This window comes from Dinoponera quadriceps, unplaced genomic scaffold, assembly GCF_001313825.1.
Source record: "Dinoponera quadriceps isolate SergipeBrazil2010 unplaced genomic scaffold, ASM131382v1 scaffold3061, whole genome shotgun sequence".
Lineage (NCBI taxonomy): Eukaryota > Metazoa > Arthropoda > Insecta > Hymenoptera > Formicidae > Dinoponera > Dinoponera quadriceps.
Window position 1 is genome coordinate 212,693 of NW_014557306.1, and position 16,936 is coordinate 229,628.

The 16,936-nt window shown below is 38.8% G+C and overlaps 4 protein-coding genes across 10 annotated transcripts; 3 read left to right on the plus strand and 1 right to left on the minus strand.

Annotated features, from left to right (window-relative positions):
* Window positions 1-769: 769 nt before the first annotated feature.
* Window positions 770-1,207, plus strand: LOC106749044 (NADH dehydrogenase [ubiquinone] 1 beta subcomplex subunit 1). The gene has a single exon (XM_014628095.1). The coding sequence runs from the start codon at window positions 866-868 to the stop codon at window positions 1,064-1,066; it is 201 nt and encodes a 66-aa protein (XP_014483581.1). The 5' UTR covers window positions 770-865; the 3' UTR covers window positions 1,067-1,207.
* On the minus strand, window positions 1,088-4,763 carry LOC106749043 (DNA ligase 1-like). 2 transcript variants are annotated; one of them, XM_014628094.1, is made up of 3 exons: window positions 4,159-4,763; window positions 3,898-3,927; window positions 1,088-3,428 (listed from the first exon to the last, which is right to left on the minus strand). In XM_014628094.1, exon 3 carries the CDS (start codon window positions 3,316-3,318, stop codon window positions 1,735-1,737), a length of 1,584 nt encoding a protein of 527 aa, XP_014483580.1. In that variant the 5' UTR covers window positions 3,319-3,428; window positions 3,898-3,927; window positions 4,159-4,763; the 3' UTR covers window positions 1,088-1,734. The 2 variants fall into 2 exon arrangements, with proteins under 2 accessions (XP_014483580.1, XP_014483579.1); XM_014628093.1 differs by lacking the exon at window positions 3,898-3,927.
* Window positions 4,764-4,834: 71 nt separating this feature from the next.
* Window positions 4,835-12,130, plus strand: LOC106749040. 6 transcript variants are annotated; one of them, XM_014628084.1, is made up of 7 exons: window positions 4,835-6,192; window positions 8,431-8,825; window positions 8,960-9,217; window positions 9,777-9,786; window positions 9,889-10,133; window positions 10,902-11,038; window positions 11,125-12,130. In XM_014628084.1, exons 1-7 carry the CDS (start codon window positions 5,994-5,996, stop codon window positions 11,357-11,359), a joined length of 1,479 nt encoding a protein of 492 aa, XP_014483570.1. In that variant the 5' UTR covers window positions 4,835-5,993; the 3' UTR covers window positions 11,360-12,130. The 6 variants fall into 6 exon arrangements, with proteins under 6 accessions (XP_014483570.1, XP_014483572.1, XP_014483574.1 ...); XM_014628086.1 differs by adding an exon at window positions 6,333-6,706 and having other exon boundaries at window positions 4,836-6,192; window positions 9,777-10,133; window positions 11,125-12,129; XM_014628083.1 differs by having other exon boundaries at window positions 4,839-6,192; window positions 8,431-8,708; window positions 8,766-8,825; window positions 9,777-10,133; window positions 11,125-12,128.
* Window positions 12,131-15,264: 3,134 nt separating this feature from the next.
* On the plus strand, window positions 15,265-16,914 carry LOC106748969 (5-hydroxyisourate hydrolase-like). The gene is made up of 3 exons (XM_014627937.1): window positions 15,265-15,294; window positions 15,381-15,526; window positions 16,683-16,914. Exons 1-3 carry the CDS (start codon window positions 15,265-15,267, stop codon window positions 16,912-16,914), a joined length of 408 nt encoding a protein of 135 aa, XP_014483423.1.
* Window positions 16,915-16,936: the final 22 nt, after the last annotated feature.

Here is a 16,936-nt window from a genome sequence, read left to right on the forward strand (position 1 = left end):
AACAATTATTTCAACTCAGTTATGCATCAGAAATGTATAGTATCAGAAATGTTAATATGTTAAATTCTCAGAAGACTACATTTCGCACAGTATAAGAATACGTGATCGTGTGTTAGTGAAATAAAGGAAGGAAACATTTTTGGTGATAAAAATTCATTTGTTAATATTATATTGCTACGCTGAAACAAGATGAAAATATTTGAAATATTTTCAATGTTACTTTTTACATGAAAAAAAGAGACATGTAGAACATTTGATTTGGGCTCCATAAGAACCCACAATATTATATCTAGGCACGAGTCTGTCAAGTAGCTCCGCTCATGACGTAGTTGACGCATGCGCACGAGCTTGGAAAAAAGTGCCTCCGATACTGCTTCCGATTCGCTTTCGTCGATTGTGACGTTGTTACATAACAATGGTGGAATTCTAACTTTCGAGCGTGCCAGATCGGCTAGTCGATGCGATTCTTAGGATGTAAGAGACTCATATTATTTTGTTCATTTCCTCCCGTTCACTCTCTTACATTGTTCGCGCTCTCCGATTTGTCGAAATCTTCGTTATTGCGTTGTCTTGTACAATTTCATTTGCCATAATACGAGACGCAAGCTAGTTTGATCTTCGTCTGAACTTCTCTAACAAATTTTATAAGCGAGCTCTTTGATCTTCTCTCTCGTCAGTTTTTCATGAGCCTCTCCGAATATTTCAGTTTGATGGACAGTGCGCAACCTGCCAAGAAGCTTCGCAGATTGATCAGACGGAACATCATCAGTGTGCTCTTCCCCACCATCGCAGTGACTAGCATCTACTTAGACTTGAGGCGTACAGCTCGTTGGAAGCGCCAACTTGCCGAGCAAGAAAACCAACAATGAGCCTCTACCACGATATATTTACATCGCAAAAGCACATTTGGAAGATGTACTGGTGGCTCATACTTCCATTTGGAGGTTTTTATATTGGCCATCAGATAGATCTAATGGAGACAAAGAGGATGACAATGTTCCGGGATAAATCTGCTCTCTATGGCAGAGAAATGAAGCCTGGAGAGCCACCTTCTTGGCCGTATTAATTCTACGCTTGTTATATGCTGTTAAATTTGACGAGTTGCAGAGCCAGTTAGTTCTGTGTGAGTTAACGAATAAATATACTCCAACATGTAAACCATGAAAGTTATGAATATATATAGCTAATACACGTGTCTAAGTAACAATGCAACATGTTTATTATTAATATGTATATATATCAAGTCTATTTCTCTCTTTCTATTCTTCATCGGTCATGGTGTCTTATACGTTGTACTTTGAGATCGCTGTTAAAATACAAGAAACTGCAAAGTCTAATGTGATTTCGCGGAAAATAGTAAACACATGATCGCTGTTTCTTTAGAACAACAGAGTTGGTATGCATATTAAGCTTATGACTATACCTAATGACTATATGCTTTTATAAGCTAATTTAATTTACAAACTAACTTTATTTACTAACACTTTCAATATTACTTAAATCTATCTGAAAGGATCCTCGTAGAAAGCGTTGAAAGTGCGAATAATTATTACTTATAATATAAAATATTACATTTGATCTATAATTACATTCGATGTTGCACTAAAACTATTGCAGGTTTCCACGTGGATCCTCGTTTATTCTGCAGGTGTGGTTAACAACAAACTTATCCTTAAGTCGAATCTTCAGTTTTCTAGGAAGCAACGCGCGTGCAATAACAGTGCGACAGATGCGTTAACGAAACACTGTAAATATTCTGTTCTTGGTCTTCTTCGAGTCCTTCGTCCTCTGCTTCGCGACGGTATTGCACTGGAGGTTCTCCTTATTGTCGGCCGACTCTTTGGCCGCCAGATTGTACGCCTGCCGCTTCTTCTGCAGCCACTCATTCGTCTTCTCGTTCCAAGAGACCGGTCTGTCCTTCGCCCGGCGACTAAGCGGCTTTTTATTGGTCGCCAAGTCGAGATAAGAGAATTTTTCTTCGTTGGCCGGATTACGGATTCCCGGAATCGGCGCCATGGCCACTGGAACCTTGTTCGGCCTGCGATCCACGAGCCCGTAATTCTGGAACTTGGTGTTCTTGTCTTGCGTGGCGTTTATGTTCTCGCTGAGCTTGCGGAGGACCTTCTCCTCCTGCAGCTTCTCCTCGGCGTCATCCTGCACCTTCGAAGCAACCTTCGCGTAACTCTGCTGTGTGCTCCAACGCTCGCTCGCTGATCTCGTGAACGCGTACGGCTTCTTGTAGGCTTCCGGATTGAAGCGCTCCGACGTTTTCACGAAGGATGAGTCCCCGGGGTCGGCCGACAGCGTAGAGTTGAGATCGTCAGAGTTGAACACCTTGGGCCGCTCTTTGAATCTCATGCTGCCGTATGAGTTAAGTTTATTGGAAGACAACTGTCTCGATGAATAGTTCCTCGAGCGCCTTGGCTTCCTCTCGGCTTCTTTGATCCTCTCGCACGAGTCGACGGACGGCACAGCGTTCCTTGTTTTCTCCGAGACTTTCGCAGGCTCCTCATTCGCATGAACGACACTCGTTCGTTCGCCCCGCTCGAGCGAATGATCTTTCTCCTGAGATTCTCGTAATTCAGACTTCAATTTCCGCCCGACTTCCTTGAGCCTCCTATTCTGCAGGTCTTCCCGTTCACGTTCCACTTGCTTAAGCTTGTCCTGCAGTAACCTCTCCAGGATCCTAATTTCTCTCTCCCTCCTGAAGAGCTGTCTTTCCCGGTTTTGCAAGTTCATCTCCTTCGCCGTAACGACGGCCTCGCGTTGCCGCAGTGTCTCGATCTTCCGCAGCCAGTTCTCCTGGAAGACCTCCTCGCTGACCTCCTCCGGCGATGGGATCGTCGCGGTACAGCCGTTCTTGTAGCCGTGATGGCAGAGATCGCTCAGTTTGCTGTCGGCGTTCGAGGAACTCTCGCTTCTCTCGTCGATCGACACCAAACTGTTGACCCTCTTGAACTGTCTCACCGGGTAAAACGAGTCCTGTGATTTGATCAACGTTTGGTACTCCACTTTCCTTATGTCAACATACTTCTCGATGCGTGTACAAACATTGTCCTCCTCGTTTTGGTACTTGAAGCCTTCGTCTTCAAGCTGTTTATCGTACACGTCCCCTCTATTACTGAAAAGTGAGGACGCATCATCGGAGTCTTCCTGATTATCCTCAGACGCATTTTCGTCGACGATTCTTGACTCGCATGCCGTTAGCTGAATATTGTCGATGTCATCGAGAGCCGTGATCTTTTGCACCGGGAATCTGTTCATCTCAGGTACGATATACGTCTCGACTCTGTAGAGAGATGGTTTCATCGACATCATGATGGAAGGTCGACTGAGTCTCGTTGGTTTCCCGGGACTCAGAACATTTCTACGTGTTGAGTATAAATTTCTTGCACGTAACACGAAAATGTCATTTAGTTGTTAGAATGCTGTAAATCAAAATTATAATTTTACAACGATATTACATATACTATTATGTACAGAGACGAAATCATAGTAACTCTGATGGAAATATTTTACTAAAATGTATTTGAAATTTCCTCTCAATTGGCTTCATTTTATTATTATTCCATCAATATTTCATATACATGTATAATAAAGTCATATATAATAAATTTCATATTTAATATTTTAAAAAATTTGTTATCACAACAGTGTAAGTTAACTTTCCTCATATTTCACAATATTAAATTTCACAAGAAAAATTATGATCTATTTTAAAATATATTCAGCAATTTTTCAATAACTTTCATTTCACTTTTCATCGATTTCAGCAAAATATTTCCATCAGGGAATGACTAAATATAAATTATATTCTGTTATTATTAATTATTAGATTGTTTTTGTTGACAGTGATAATTATTGAAGCAATTAAAGAATCCGAACTTTTCGACTTACGTGTTTTTCAGCTTTCAAATTACATTAACACTGAAAATGTGAGATAATTGACTTATTGTTGTAATGTCTTCTATTACAATTTATTTGCTCTTAGAAAATACGATAACCGGTGCAATGTAAAAATAATATATCTCATACCTTTTATTCGTTATCGAAGAGCAATTATTTCTCGATGTTTTTACAACAATGAAATCATTGTGCTTCGCATAGCGCGGTCTTTCCTTTTACGCTCAACGTTCTCGCGTTCTTATTCAAACTGACCTGTTGGCCCAACGTCTGTCCGAAGGAAGTTGTGTGGGAGAAACCCAGCGTCTACCTGCGTTGTTTACTGGCTGGTCATTCCGTCGTACTCGAGACTCGATTCGCTCGGCCCTTTTGAAATCTCTCGGTTCTGTTGGACCAAGCGACTGGTTTTCTACCTGCGGATTCCCTTGTCAGTTGTATATAGTATATATTGTAGTAGTACGTTTCGCATACATTCTCGCTCGCATACGCTTGACGGGTCGTTTGATCCCTGAAAAAAAAGCGAGGCTTCGCCAGGAAGAAAGGATACTGATTTACGAGCTTGTTGAATACGTTCGCTACCAGCGTCATGCATGTACAACGCGACGGACCAGCGTCGCGTACACGGTAATTATTATTGATTAAAGTACTGTTGTTCTTCGCTTTTACTTCGAACTATTCCTAATAGTATGCCTGAAAATTGCATGAACAATGTCGCTAGGTCTATAGTCAAACTTGGAAAGATCGAAGGATTTGGTAGAATATTCTTGAGAGGTTTCTGAGAAATTTAATGTAATGAAAGTTGACAGGAAATGGAGAGTTCTATATTTACAAGATTAAATTCAATTTAATTAAAAATAAGATAGAGGATATATATAGTTACATATATGTAATGTTAGTTACATATATATAATAAATTATATATAATAATTTGTTGAATATATAAGAAGCAACAATAATATTCAATGTCTTTTATTCATACTGTAATTTTCTCGGATGGCAAAAGTTTCTAATAACAACTATAATCGAATTGAACTTGTTTCATTTATTATCCTTTCTCGCCTTTTTCGCAACCTCGTTTCTCTCTTCCATCATATGTTCTCGAGAATGTTATTTTCGATATTTTTATCATCCGATATTCGATTCGATTGCTTTACCAAGTGATTCATCAGTTATCTGTTATCGCCGAGAATCATTGAAAAAAAATAGCGATGAAAGATTTGAAATGATCCGCGCTAGACGATAGGTACTAGAATTTTCCTCGACGAGCTGGTGATAATTAATTTTCCAGATTATTCCCTCAAATAGGATCTTTTCTAGTATACTTTACAATCTTCTCTATGATAGGAGGAAGTTCTAGAAACATAGTTGAAGTCGGTTAGAATCTCGGGAACTACCAGATGGCAGCACCGACGTGCTTCCTGGACAGCTACTTCGGGGTGAAAATAATCCCAGCACGTGACATCCTATCGGGGAACAGAATGAAAATATTCTAACACTAATTTATAAACTAGGAAATACTCTCCGTTGTACCGGTCTCACGCGTTTTATTGGATCAAGTTCGGTGAATGCGCGCGCATATCGACGAAAGAAGTGCGTGACGCACATCCGCCACTGACGAAGTCGAAAGTGGACGGCGGTAAAAATCCTCCGATGGAGCGACAGATTCTCGGATCCTCCGGTATTAGGATCAATACCGTATATATTCGGTGATCCCAATTCGACCGGAAAAATCTAAATGACTTTGCCGTTGGATCGTGGAGCGATTAACATCGCCACACTTCGCTGTACTTTCGCGCCTGAATCGATAATTATTTGTCCCCTATCGCCCTCTGACGGTAGCACAGCCCTGCGGCGGGTCGCCATATTGCGAACGAAAGAGAGGACGACGCAGTTCCGAGCGAGCTCACTTTCGTGGCATTCGCAGTATCGATCGCCATTGAGCTAGGGAGTTAACTGTGCTACTAGGCGGACTAGAGAAGGATCTTCTCGATCTCGAGACCGGCATCCCCAGCGAGACACCAGAGAAATATCCGCTTCCATTACGAGAAAAAACTATTTAGTGATTTTGCGCCGCGATTTTGGGCGTTCTCATGCCGCGCAGGCCGTTGGCCGGCGGAATCACGTTCGAATACTCGAGCAACATGGAGAAAACGCCGACCAACGTCAACAGCCAGAGCACCAAGCTGTACATACCGCGGCTGACGCCGACGGGAAAGATCAGCCACGCCAAGACCCGAGTCTACACACAGCGCTACCGTAAAGAATGGGAGAATATGTCAGATTTCAAAGGTATAGCTATTGTACGTATATATACACATACACATATATGTGTAAAATATATATAGTACATGCGCATACACATATATATACATACGTATGCATGCCCGCTCTCGTAGTGTGCGAACAACTATTCGCACGAGACTTCGTAGTTTTCAGATCCGTCTCGTGGACTACTAACTGACCTGGTGATGATCAAGTCGTACCGCCCCTGATTTTTCTCGATATTACCATTGCAGCCTACTGGTAGGAGAAACCTGAGAGCGGCCATACGGCCGTTCTCCAAGACACCATCTTTGTCGATACGCCGCCTGAGAAAGTGCTGCACGTAAACTAAGTTGGGTTTAAACAGAGATCGACGATCAAACCTGACCTAACGTAGTTCACATGCACGTTCTCAGAAGGCGCGTCGAAAAGATGGTTTCTTGAGAAACCTGATTGAATGGCCGTTTCTCTCTGCTACTGGCTGCCATGTTGATAGTGGTATATAACCGACCGGCTAGTGCTAACGTAGCAGAATACGTTGGTATGATCGCACTTTCTCTCTCCCTCTCCCTTCCCCCTTTCTTTTATTTACGTTTGGAAAGCACGCTATGGTCCGGTTTCACCAACATTAGTTAATCGGTCGATTAAATTCAGTTGGACCATTGGAATTATTTAACAACGATGCGATTGGACGGTTCCAATGGAAGAGCTAAATTTAATTAACCGATTTGATTAATTCGTCTTGATGAAATCAACGGACCTATTAATGCTATTGCGTTATTTTATCTTCATCGTTTATTAGACATAAAAAAAGAAATGATGCCGGTATGTGCTCACTGTAGCCCGATTCTGTAATTAACGACGTGTCGTTGTGCACCTTTGTGCCATATGTTATACCTGCGCAACGACGACGTAACGATAACGGAAACAGTTATTAAAAATCATATAGTGTTTTCGATTTGCTGACTCAACCCAGTTCGGTCAGCATTCCAGTAATCTTTGCAATACTACCATATAGCTCAAGTTACCTATATATATATATATATATATATATATATACACACACACACGTATATATACTATTAAATACTATAGCGACACTAGCTATTAGCAGAACGCTGCCCGAGTTGGGTGGAGCAAATCGAAAACGCCAACAGAACAGGGGTGCTGAGCGCTTAGTGAGCTCTTGTATCTGATTGGTATATTCTTTTAGACTGAAGACATACACCAATCAGCTGCAAGAGTTCATTGAGTGGTGGTAGTACTGAATGCACGTAATGGCTTCTACATACAAAACGCGGGAACGTTTACCGCGCGGCAAGAAGCGTCATGGTAGCTAATCAACGTACCGTTTTTTAAATGAGAACTAAAAGCTTATACTGCGTCGTTTCTTGCTGTGCAGCAAGCGTTCCCGTGTACCATAAGGAGATAGAAAATGTCACTCCTTGGCATCTTGTATATCTTTTCACTATTTATGTCTGCCCTCTCCCCCCTCACACATAAAACATAAAGCATAAAAAATATGGATATTTTAATTGAGTACAGAAAGAATATGCCCCCCCCCCCTCCACACATAAAGCATAAAAATATGGATATTTTAATTGAATTTAGAAAGAATATCATGCCTGTTGAATGACGAACTTTATGCAGTTCACTTTTTTTTTGCAGAGAAAACGAACAATAGGTCTTTCCTTTCTCTTATTGATAAATGATAAAGGGGATGTAAATAGAAGGATAAATTCTAATAGGTAATGTTTGTGAAATGGTAATGTTTCCAGAAGGAAGAGAATGGGCGCACAGATATTTGTAACGAAACAGAGAAAGTTATCGCATATGTGCTTTTTACAAATGTATTTATAAAATATTTACATAATTGCATCAACATGAAGTAATTTGCCGAGATTAAATTAATTTTTTCGTCTTTCATATTACAACAGGGATATTATCAAAGGTTGTAAACATTTTACATAACTTACTAACATTCTATGTTATCGCAAATGAAATATAGAAAATACAAAATGTAGACTTCGATAAATGTAGAAATGTAGTTTTACAAATAGATATTTCTTACATGTTTTTACCATTTTTAAATCCACATAAACATGTAAGCTTTATTAACAATTCGTGTCTATTTATCTAATTTAAGTCCATTTTAAGTTTTATGTCGATTGAGGACGATAATAAGGACGAAAGTTAAGGATAATGTAGGAGAAAAAGAGAAACGAGCATGTGATTGGCATTGATTTCAGGATATTTTCATTTCAGGCTGGCTGACTTCGGTGCCGCTTCAGCCGACTCGTGCTTATTGCAAGTACTGCAAAAAAGATCTACACGCCCACCGGCTGTCCTTGTTGAAGCACACTTGCACGATGAAACATCAGCGCGCTGCTTTGTTGCTCAATTCAGGTGGAAAGATCATGGATAACGTTCGAACAGAAGAAGAGACTGAGGAAGTTGAGGATGACAGCGAATTTCTTGTCGAGAGATTGGACTTGGAAGATGACGACGCGATGGATACACAGGATAAACTTGAATCTGAAGAAGTAGGTGTAGAGGCAACTGAGGAGGAGAAAGAGACAAGTGACGATATTTGTTTACAGCTACACTTGTCGGATGAAGACGAACATAAGCCGGTGATTAAGAAAATCAAGCTGAACGAGGTAGATGACTTATCTTGCTTATATTGTTCGCGTGTATTGCGTTTGCATTTGATGATACAGATGTTTCTGTCGCGACTCTTTTGTGTCTGTAATTGCACGATAAACAAGTCTAAATTATATATTGTTGTCAACAGAACATGTCCCGCGACACACTGGCTGAGGCGATGGCCCACGTCACCCATGACGAGTACCTTGAGGTGGACAACGATAACGAGCGCTTGGAGTTGGATATGGTGGTGGAAGAAGAGACGTCTAACACCGAAATAGAGGTAATATTACCTGACACAATCAATGACGAGGCCAAAGAGAAGTCAAAGGAGCTCGAGAACAGAAGGGTTACTCGCCGTTCTCTCAAAGCCATCGACAAGACCAAGCCAACATCTAAAATCCTTGTAAGTAATATCTGTTAACAGAAAGATACATATATTTTAGAATCAATTACTAAATAAAGGGCAAATAAGAGCCTATGCATAGGTGTAATAGTGCAATTAATAAGACAGACACTCAACGGTGTGATTAACCCTTTACTTAGTAATTGATTTTTAAATTAAAAGAGCTGTGTTAGTTATAATTTTCATGCATTTTAAATTGAATTTCTCATGCCACGGCTTTTTCTCATTGTAATTAATATTACGTCCTTTATGCTTCATTACAATTAGTACATTTAAAATATTAATAAACACCAATCTAACAGTAACATTACAACAATGTTATAATTTCCCACTCAAAAATGCAACTATTATACACAATGTACGTTACATTGTACTTATATTGTTGAATGAGAAATTATAACATTATGATGTAATGTTAGTTACCGTTAGTTGATGTTTGCTAAGCAGTCTTAATTGTAATATTGTGTAAGTTTGCCACATTAAAAATTCTTCGCTCTTTAATAATACGATAGATTCTACGGGTTGACTGGCAATTGATGATTATTTGGGGTTTTAACAGCAGGCAGACGGTAAGGGTGATATGATAGTTGCATCTTTGCCGGTATTGGAAACGGCGTATCAACTAAACAACACGATAGTATCGACTCACGATGCCAACATTATTCAACCAGTCACAGCTGCGCAAAATAGGACTATTACTCTGACATCTGGTGGCAAGACATTGACATTGACTGGCGGAACGTTCCAACCGGGTACGCAATATGTTCTGAGCAAAATCAAAGGCGCCAAGCTGCCCACTCTGGTGGTGTCTGACAAGAAGCCCATTGTTGCCGTAAACTCGCCTGACGTTAATAAAACTGTTCAACTAACTACTGTGTTAGAGTCGACTTCTTCCACCAGCCAACAGGATAATAAGGTAAGAAATGAATGAGTTTGCTCAATACGTAGATGCACCGATACACCTATAGTCATTGGATTTTTGGAAATAAGTCTAAAACTAAAACTATCATTTTTTATACGTATTCCTTAAGTTTAGCTAGCTATTGCAGAAAAATAATTTAAATTTCTACTTTTAATATCACCTAAACTAAAGGTAAGATTTTAATTAAACTACCCATACAGCACATTTTATCCGATGTATGTCTCGTGGACGTCCTTAGAACATAGAGAAGTTCTCTAGACATCTTTAGAACGTTCCTTGGTGGTCTGTGCTTATAGGTACTAAGATGTTAAAGGCTAATGCAGACATTATATACACAAATTTCAGAATTATCGACTATTTTATTTTGAAAATATACCAGTGTAAATTTTATAACTTATAGTAATACTCGAAATATATACATGTATGCATATACTTAAACACTTCTATATTTCTTCCTATTATCTGTGCATCTCTATTAGATCAACTGATGCGTTAATACAACATCGGTATGCAAAATGAAAAAAATAACATTTTCGTATTTATGATATTGTGTATATATGTCTACCTTAACTTCGTTTCAAATTAACATTTATTATTTAGGTAGTGAAATAAATGCATAGGAGCGTAATTTTACTTGATAAATATTAAATTTATCAGTGGCCCCCCTGATGCGTCACTGAAAAGTACGGCACTAATGGGTAATATATTTTTAAGCGCGATGAACATCGTTCCGATGAGACACACAATTCTTGTTTATTCCAGTCATCCCCAAAATCTACGCCGAAGAAACTGCGCATTTCTACTCAAGTGATGGACATTACCAAGGGAGTTCCGATTAACGGCCTGCAAGTTAGCCTCTACAAGCTAGTAGACGGCAGATGGACTTTCATGAATGAAAGGCATGCAATTTTCTCGCTGTTATTATCTAACGTTATTATCTGACGTAATTGACGTAATCTTCAAAACGGCGTTTATTTTTTTTTAGCAACACCAATTCGAACGGACGCTGCGTAGATTTATTGGATCACAGCACGAAGTCGGTCGGCATGGGAGGCCGTTACAAGATCCATTTAGACGTGGACAAGTATTTCACGCTGAGACGAATAGAGACCATGTATCCGTTCATCGAGGTTGTATTTGACGTGAAGAATCCGCTCAACCATTATCATATTCCCGTTCTGTTGAGCCCTTTCGGTTACAGCACATATCGTGGCTCTTAAAAAAGATTTCTAAAGTTCGACAGTTGATCTAGGAAACAATCGTGCAATGAGATATCTCATTGTAAAAAATTTCACTGTGTGCGTGTGAATTATTCTTTACAAATATGTAAGAAGATGTTACACGATTAGTGATGCCAGAAGTCGGCCTCGGTAACATGCGGTAGCATACGTTTGGAATGTACACGGCACACATACAGGGCAGCTATCCCCTCCATATGCTATCGCATGTTAATACAAAAAACTAGATGTTAGGTGTGCAAATCCCGAATCATCAGTTTTAGTATATACTTGGGTTATTCTATTAAGTATATATGTATATATATAGACAATGTACACTCAATATTGTGCTAATGAACAGTTTCATTTTAATTGGTACGGCGTATATAATTGTAAAGTTTCCTTAGATTAGGTTCTAATCGTCTCATTGATGTTAGGTTATTAGCTCATTTTCTGAGACTATACTTACAGCTTTTATAGTTATTGAAGTTGATTCTTTTTGTTTTCTGCCATTTTCTCTTGCGGAAAACATTTTGAAATTGAATGAAATTATTGTGTTAACTTTCGCAGTATTGGCTGTAACAATAAATTGGACTACAGGGTTTGTCCGGAAAGTAATGCGTCGCATTTTTTTGTGACGCGAGTATACGTCCCTGAGCGGTCGGACCGGTTGGAGAGGGTGGGGGAAACCCGTAGCTTTCTAGCGGTATGTCGCTCAATTGCCTTCATGCGCTTGGAGGAATAGGACGGCTTGTTCCGAGAACTTCTGCGTAGTGGTCGCATCGAAGGTACCATGGAGAAAACGTTAAAGCAACACTATGCGATACAGTTTTGTGTGAAGCTTAAGAAGACGCCGCTGGAAACATTTGAAATGCTTCAGGAAGCCTTCGGAGATGATTGCCTTTCCAGATCGCAGTCGAACAGATGGCACAAGATGTTTCGAGATGGTCGGGAGGAGGTCGCAGACGAGGCCCGCGCAGGACGCCCGTCAACATCGCGAACGGACGACAATGTGACTCGTGTGCGCCAACTACTGTTTTCAGACCGTCAAATGAGTGTTCGCTTAATGTCTGAAAACAGTAGTTGGCGCACACGAGTCACATTGTCGTCCGTTCGCGATGTTGACGGGCGTCCTGCGCGGGCCTCGTCTGCGACCTCCTCCCGACCATCTCGAAACATCTTGTGCCATCTGTTCGACTGCGATCTGGAAAGGCAATCATCTCCGAAGGCTTCCTGAAGCATTTCAAATGTTTCCAGCGGCGTCTTCTTAAGCTTCACACAAAACTGTATCGCATAGTGTTGCTTTAACGTTTTCTCCATGGTACCTTCGATGCGACCACTACGCAGAAGTTCTCGGAACAAGCCGTCCTATTCCTCCAAGCGCATGAAGGCAATTGAGCGACATACCACTAGAAAGCTACGGGTTTCCCCCACCCTCTCCAACCGGTCCGACCGCTCAGGGACGTATACTCGCGTCACAAAAAAATGCGACGCATTACTTTCCGGACAAACCCTGTATGGTGTCTGGTTAGGCAGTCGTTCGGCGAGGATTAATCATTGTATGTATATGTAATTTTATTGGGAAATAAGCAAAGATATGAAGAATTATTTTCATCACAATATGAATAATGATTAAGTGACAATTTAAGCATATATTTATAAATTCAATTTAAAAATATTTAATATTAAATATATGTAAATAAATTAAAAAAATATTTAAATATATGTATGTGTAAAATGTAAATTAAAGGTTGCTAAATATATAAGATACTTATGATTTTATTTGACAAATTGCGCAGGAGAGGACCATTATATAATTGTGAGTCATTTATGGTTCGCGCAATCTACAAAACTTGATTATGTTCTGATGCGAGTATGAAGTAGAAATTAGGTAATGATAATGATATAAAAGGGAGAGCACACACAACTAGCAAGCGCTGCAGGATGCAATTTGAAGCATCCTTGAAGAACTCGAAGTATACTTAGAGTGTTTTTAAATTCGGCATTAATATTTAGTAGTTTTAAGAGTGAATTTTATCCGTAGAATAAGTTCGTATAAAAAGAATATTATAATAATAAATGTCGTATAATAAATTTATACGACACATTGCGACACAATATAATTTCAAAGGGACCAAGAAGTCCCGATGTATCGTTAAGTTTATATATATACGTATGATATATATATATTTAAAAATTATAAATATCTACGAGTGTATTTCCTACATATATTTCTATTACTCTTTCATTTTATGTATTGGAGGACTTTCTCATTTCTCGGTGTATACTATATGCAATTGCATTGATGTATTTCTTTTGGTTGCTTATACATTCTTCTCAATATCAGGTCCATAAATTGCTACTCGTTGCTAAATAAAAACGCATGGATAAGTTCTAAAATTTCAATCGTGAATATTTTCAACCTTTGGGTCTTCCTGTTTTCTTGTCACACGTAACGATCTTTTAATCCTTTAGACACTACGCACCATTATAGTGGCTTTTCGCTAAATGATTGTTCAGGACATCGTTATAATGGTTCTCTTCTAAAATTCGCAGTGAAATTCAATGGATAATTCGTTGTTACTGAGTATAGTTTGTCCGTTCTTTTTAGATTTATTAATTTATTAGATGTGTCGCACTAATGCAGATATAATAAATTGTTATACAGTGTGAAAGTAACAGAAATGACAGAATTCTGCGTTCAGGTCAACTGTAGTTAAAGAATAGCTAAAGAGCTGGTTCTTCGTCGTGGTCATCTCTATTAACGGTGTTGCAAGTGAGGAAACTTCTTTTGCTGTAATCATTAACTCTTTGCACTCGAGGGCTCTGGAGCGGAGCCATTTAAAATTTGTCTTCAAACTCGAGGGCTCCGCTATGGAGACAATGCAAATAACTTTCAGTTCATAACATAAGGACAAAGACAAATCGTAATAACTATTATGTATAGGATATTCCGCTCTTGCTATTTGCATTGTCTCCATAGCGGAGCCCTCGAGTTTGAAGACAAATTTTAAATGGCTCCGCTCCGGAGCTCTCGAGTACAAAGGGTTAATATATAGCCGCATTATCATAGTGAAACATATGGTTTAATTATGTGACTGGATCATGTAAACTTTACGGCTATTTAGTGATCATTAGAGCAAAAAAAAGAGCGATTAGAGGAATTAAAGCGGAAAACTTTTTAAAATATTTTCAAAATCATAGCTCGTATTTTTACATTTCAACGTATTTTGCAAAAATCCTGTATTTTCTTTCTTCTAACATAAAAAAAAGAAAAGATAACTGTGGCGAGGAACGAAGAGTATGAAACTGAAATTTACTATGCGTTTTTTTTCTCGTGTGCAACTCGATGGAATCGCAAATGCGCATATATGTCGTGTGCGGACGAAGTGCCTTTTCCTACCGAATTCAAATCTTTCATTGCGACGTCTCGTGTCAATTATTCGTTATCTGGTGTATATCAGTCTGTATTAGTATAATTATAATGATACGCGACTGGCATTTGTGAGGGACTTATTTTGGTTAACGCTTGCGTCTCGTGCCTGTCTATTATAATTTCGTGTTGGTACACGCATACATTCTCACACGCATTTATAGATTGTATTATTCGTGTAAATCTTCGCTCTCGCTCCCCATATTGTTATTTGTCTTCCGATCGTCGGTCGCGTCTTGTTTAAAATTTCACATCAATGTTATCTCAATGATCACATATACACAAAGCGAGAAGCAGAATCTGTAGTGTGAGACATCACGTTTGAGGCGACGTTCCAAAACGACAGATCCTGCTCTGTTTTATCAGAACTTTTTCGACTTCGAATAGAGCGCTTGATATTTTCGGGTTTACCGATTCATTGGTACTTTACGTGCTATACGAGACTTGATTAAGCGAAACGGAATAAAGTGTAAATATGAACGGAGACAGCAACGAGACAACCAAGGTAGCGCGAATTTTTACTATCTCTAACGATTTTCGTACTGCAGCTCGAAAAAAAACATATTCATGCTTCGTGTCTCCTTTTGATAGTCGAATCAGATCGCCAGGCTTTTACGACGTCTGATAATCACCACGAAAGTTACGTACCTCAACACAGGTCTACCTGCTTCTCAAGTGCTGGTTAATCTCTTCAGGTTTGACATTATAACAAGTGACTGGGTTTTTATAAAAAATAGGTATGTATCGCATGTTATCAAGCAAACATCAACTAATATCAAATGACATCAATGTTGTAATTTCTCGCTCAACAAGGTAATCGTTACATAACACACGCGTTATATTTTTGATTATTATTCACATTGTTGAGTGGGAAATTTCGTTCGTACGATTATGTTTAGAAAGAACAAATTAAAAAAAAAATATCTTGAAGACATCCAAAAGTAATGGGGAATATTAATATTCGCATATTAGACACGTTAATATAAATGACGTCCAGTATACTTACAGAAAAATCTTATTGGCTAGTCAATAAATTATTATATCTCAGTGATTTTATTACTAATGCTTAAGGATTTTAAGTTAAATTACAGAGATATTAATAATACAGAGCAATTTAATGATAGTAACGACAGTAATAATCACTGATCTATTACAAAGCTCTAATGATAAGTTACTAGCGCGAAGTCTTCTAGCAGGAATTCATTGCTCATGTGAAGTGATTAAAATCGGTACTAATAATTAAGCTCTACTTTAGTAGAGTAAAATGAGGTAATAGCGGTCATCCAAGCGGAAACTCATATAAAACTAGAGTAGGCAATGTCAGGATTTGCTTAATGCCATGGATACCTACAGGTGTTTACTATAATATAGACTGGTGCAAAAAATTCCATAAAATTATATATCGGAGAAACAAATGAAAAAGCGAAAAATGAAATTTCACCGGGATCGTTTAGGTAAACATAATTTTGCTGGAAACGATATTCTGTAGTCGCAGAAATTAATTGCTGTAGTAATTTGCCAAACAATTATTGAAGTACTGATCAATGATTAATCATTAATATTTTTCCAAGTGATTACCAATAATATTTTTCTGTAAGGATAACTAAAAAATTACTGACATATAACATGTGACATATGTTTATGCTACTTGGATACATATCAATATATTTTACATTTTTTAAAATTTCTTTAGATATCCTTTGGACGTTGTTTAAGTTATCCGTTGGATATCATATAGACGAACATTTATGCGGATATCTGGGACCATTTTAAGATATCCTATTTTATTACAGTTATCGCGATATCCTAAAATTATGTCTATAGGATATTCCTCAGATAAAGTATGTTATGTGGGTGTTCTTCGAGCCTGACTCTTATTTTCTTCTTTTCTAGCATAACCGGGGTGGACGGCACTTGCACGGATCTAACGGAAAATGTGACAAGATTTCTTGATAGAGGCTTGTACAAGATTTTGTACAACATGAATAGAGATTCGGAGAGATTATACGAGAGTATGCCGCTGTTCGGCATAATCGAAGTAGTATTTAACGCGGCACATTATGGCCATTATGACATAAAAATACTGGCGAGTCATTCCGGATACGTAGCGTATCGCTCCATGTGATCGCTGCGTTGGCAGATTTATT